Genomic DNA, 1,887 nt, shown 5'->3' on the forward strand with positions numbered 1-1,887 from the left:
AAATACAATGGAGCCTCCCAGGCCCCACCATCTACTCAGCCTCGCAAGCCACAGACCACCCGCATCGCAAGTGGCACAAAACAGAAACTCACAGTGGAGTCCAGTGTCGACTCTGTCGATCGTCGGCATGTTCTTTTCTTTCTGGCCCCATGTCAATATCAAATGACTAACATCTTATTGCAGACCACTGTTATGACCACCGATGCTACGGCACCACCTGCAAAGAAGGTCAGAACTGCGCCCAAGGTCAAACCCGAGCCCAAGGTCAAGCCCGAGCCCAAGGTCAAACCCGAGCAAATGGACACGTCAGAGACCGCCCTAGTGTTCGAAGACGAAGACGAAGACGAAACTTGGGTTGAAATAGCAAAGGCTCGATCGGCCTACCGCAACACGGATCTACCTCCTGCATGCCAGGATGGACAATGGCCTAAGGTTTTCCTTCCCACAATTTACCTGTGGGCAGGAAGTCAACCGAGCCTTTGGAACATCAGTGATGATGCGCTCCTGGAAGCTATCCAGCATACCTTTGATGTCGTCTATCCAGAGGTCAAGTACACACCCACCGTGCAAGGCTCTGTTTTTGGTGTTGTATGTTTGTCAACCGTCCAATTTTCCCCTCTCACATATTTAATTTTAGACTAATCAACGTCTCTCCGAGTGGCGCAGCAATTTTGGCTCCACCGCAATTGCCATCATCATCGATTTTATGGCTCGCAATGATGACACTAGCCCCGGCGAGCTCGCTGAGTACCTCCTTTCAGATTATGCGTTTCTTTATGAAGATCCCGAGGTTATTGACAAGACGAAGACGTTCCAGTCCCCATTTATGCTCCAGCTCATAGCCACTGGCCACTTCCATGCAACATCCGGTCATGCTGATGTTCCAGCACTCAACACTGACGCTCTGGTCGTGAACGGGATTGACGGCGTGATTGGGATGTGTGCAGCTGCAGTAAGCCGTTTTTTTTCCTTTTGATCAAAGACAATGCTAATTCACTTGTGCAGTTGGAACGCGCCCTGAGGCTCATCAACGACAACATCATTAAAGTCGAGGATGTACTTGCAGCTCCCCCGGCGCTGCGCAAGCTCATGCTCAAAACACCAAAGATGCTCAATAAGGCCACTGGAAAGGAGACCTGGACTGCCTGCGCGTTCTCGGTCAATAATTGGGGCTCAGCAACAAACTCATTCTCAAAGTCGGCTCGTACGAAGGGGAAAACCCTTACGAAGGACATCACCTCAATGGCCCAGAAGCTTCTCAAGAAATCAAACTCTAGACTCAATGACTTCTTTTCCAACAGCGACTCTGAAGAATTTGACGAGCGTGCTTTGGTTTAGTGAGTTGTCAGGATTTTTTGAGGCCTTTTCACATTTAATCAACTCCCTTTTAACAGGTATCGGGCCAAGTCCGAGTCTGCGCAGGTCTTCTTCATCATTTTTGCGTAATCGTCTGCTTGTGCTTGCCTTTCTGTCTGCTTGTGCTTCCCTTTCCGTCGCTGTTCACGCATTGATCGCTACTTTCCGCATATTTCTAATTCGCTTTTTTGCCCTTGTTTTTGCATTGATATCTCTTTCCGCGTCTTTGTGACCTTTTGGACTCTCGCTTTCTACCACTTAATGCCATCTTCCATACACAATATGATGCACTTTTCTCACTTAAAAGATGACGCGGTGCTTTCTAAGATGCTTCCAATGTCCGAAAAATAGGCCATCAAGTGAGTATTAAGCAAATTTAAGTCGAAATCAGAGGACGAGTGGCCTTTTTGCAACTTTTCACCCTTGACTCTTAATCTTTACTTTGGGTCTCTTAAATTCATCATAAGTCACTATTAAGTCATAAAAACCAATCCGTGGTTTTCCTGATGCTGTTTGTGTCCAGCCCTCAAG

General features: G+C 47.6%; 1 protein-coding gene across 1 annotated transcript; it reads left to right on the forward strand.

The window, feature by feature from the left end:
• Positions 1–552: 552 nt before the first annotated feature.
• EDB91DRAFT_595426 (uncharacterized protein) lies at positions 553–1,664 on the forward strand (the record flags this gene model as incomplete). Its single annotated transcript, XM_041327814.1, has 4 exons — positions 553–588; positions 638–952; positions 1,006–1,337; positions 1,395–1,664. Coding segments are annotated over 4 exons (684 nt in total), but the record flags the coding sequence as incomplete, so codon positions are not given.
• Between the last annotated feature and the right edge of the window lie 223 nt (positions 1,665–1,887).

The sequence above is a fragment of the Suillus paluster genome (assembly GCF_016628075.1).
Source record: "Suillus paluster strain FC165 chromosome Unknown EDB91scaffold_5, whole genome shotgun sequence".
Lineage (NCBI taxonomy): Eukaryota > Fungi > Basidiomycota > Agaricomycetes > Boletales > Suillaceae > Suillus > Suillus paluster.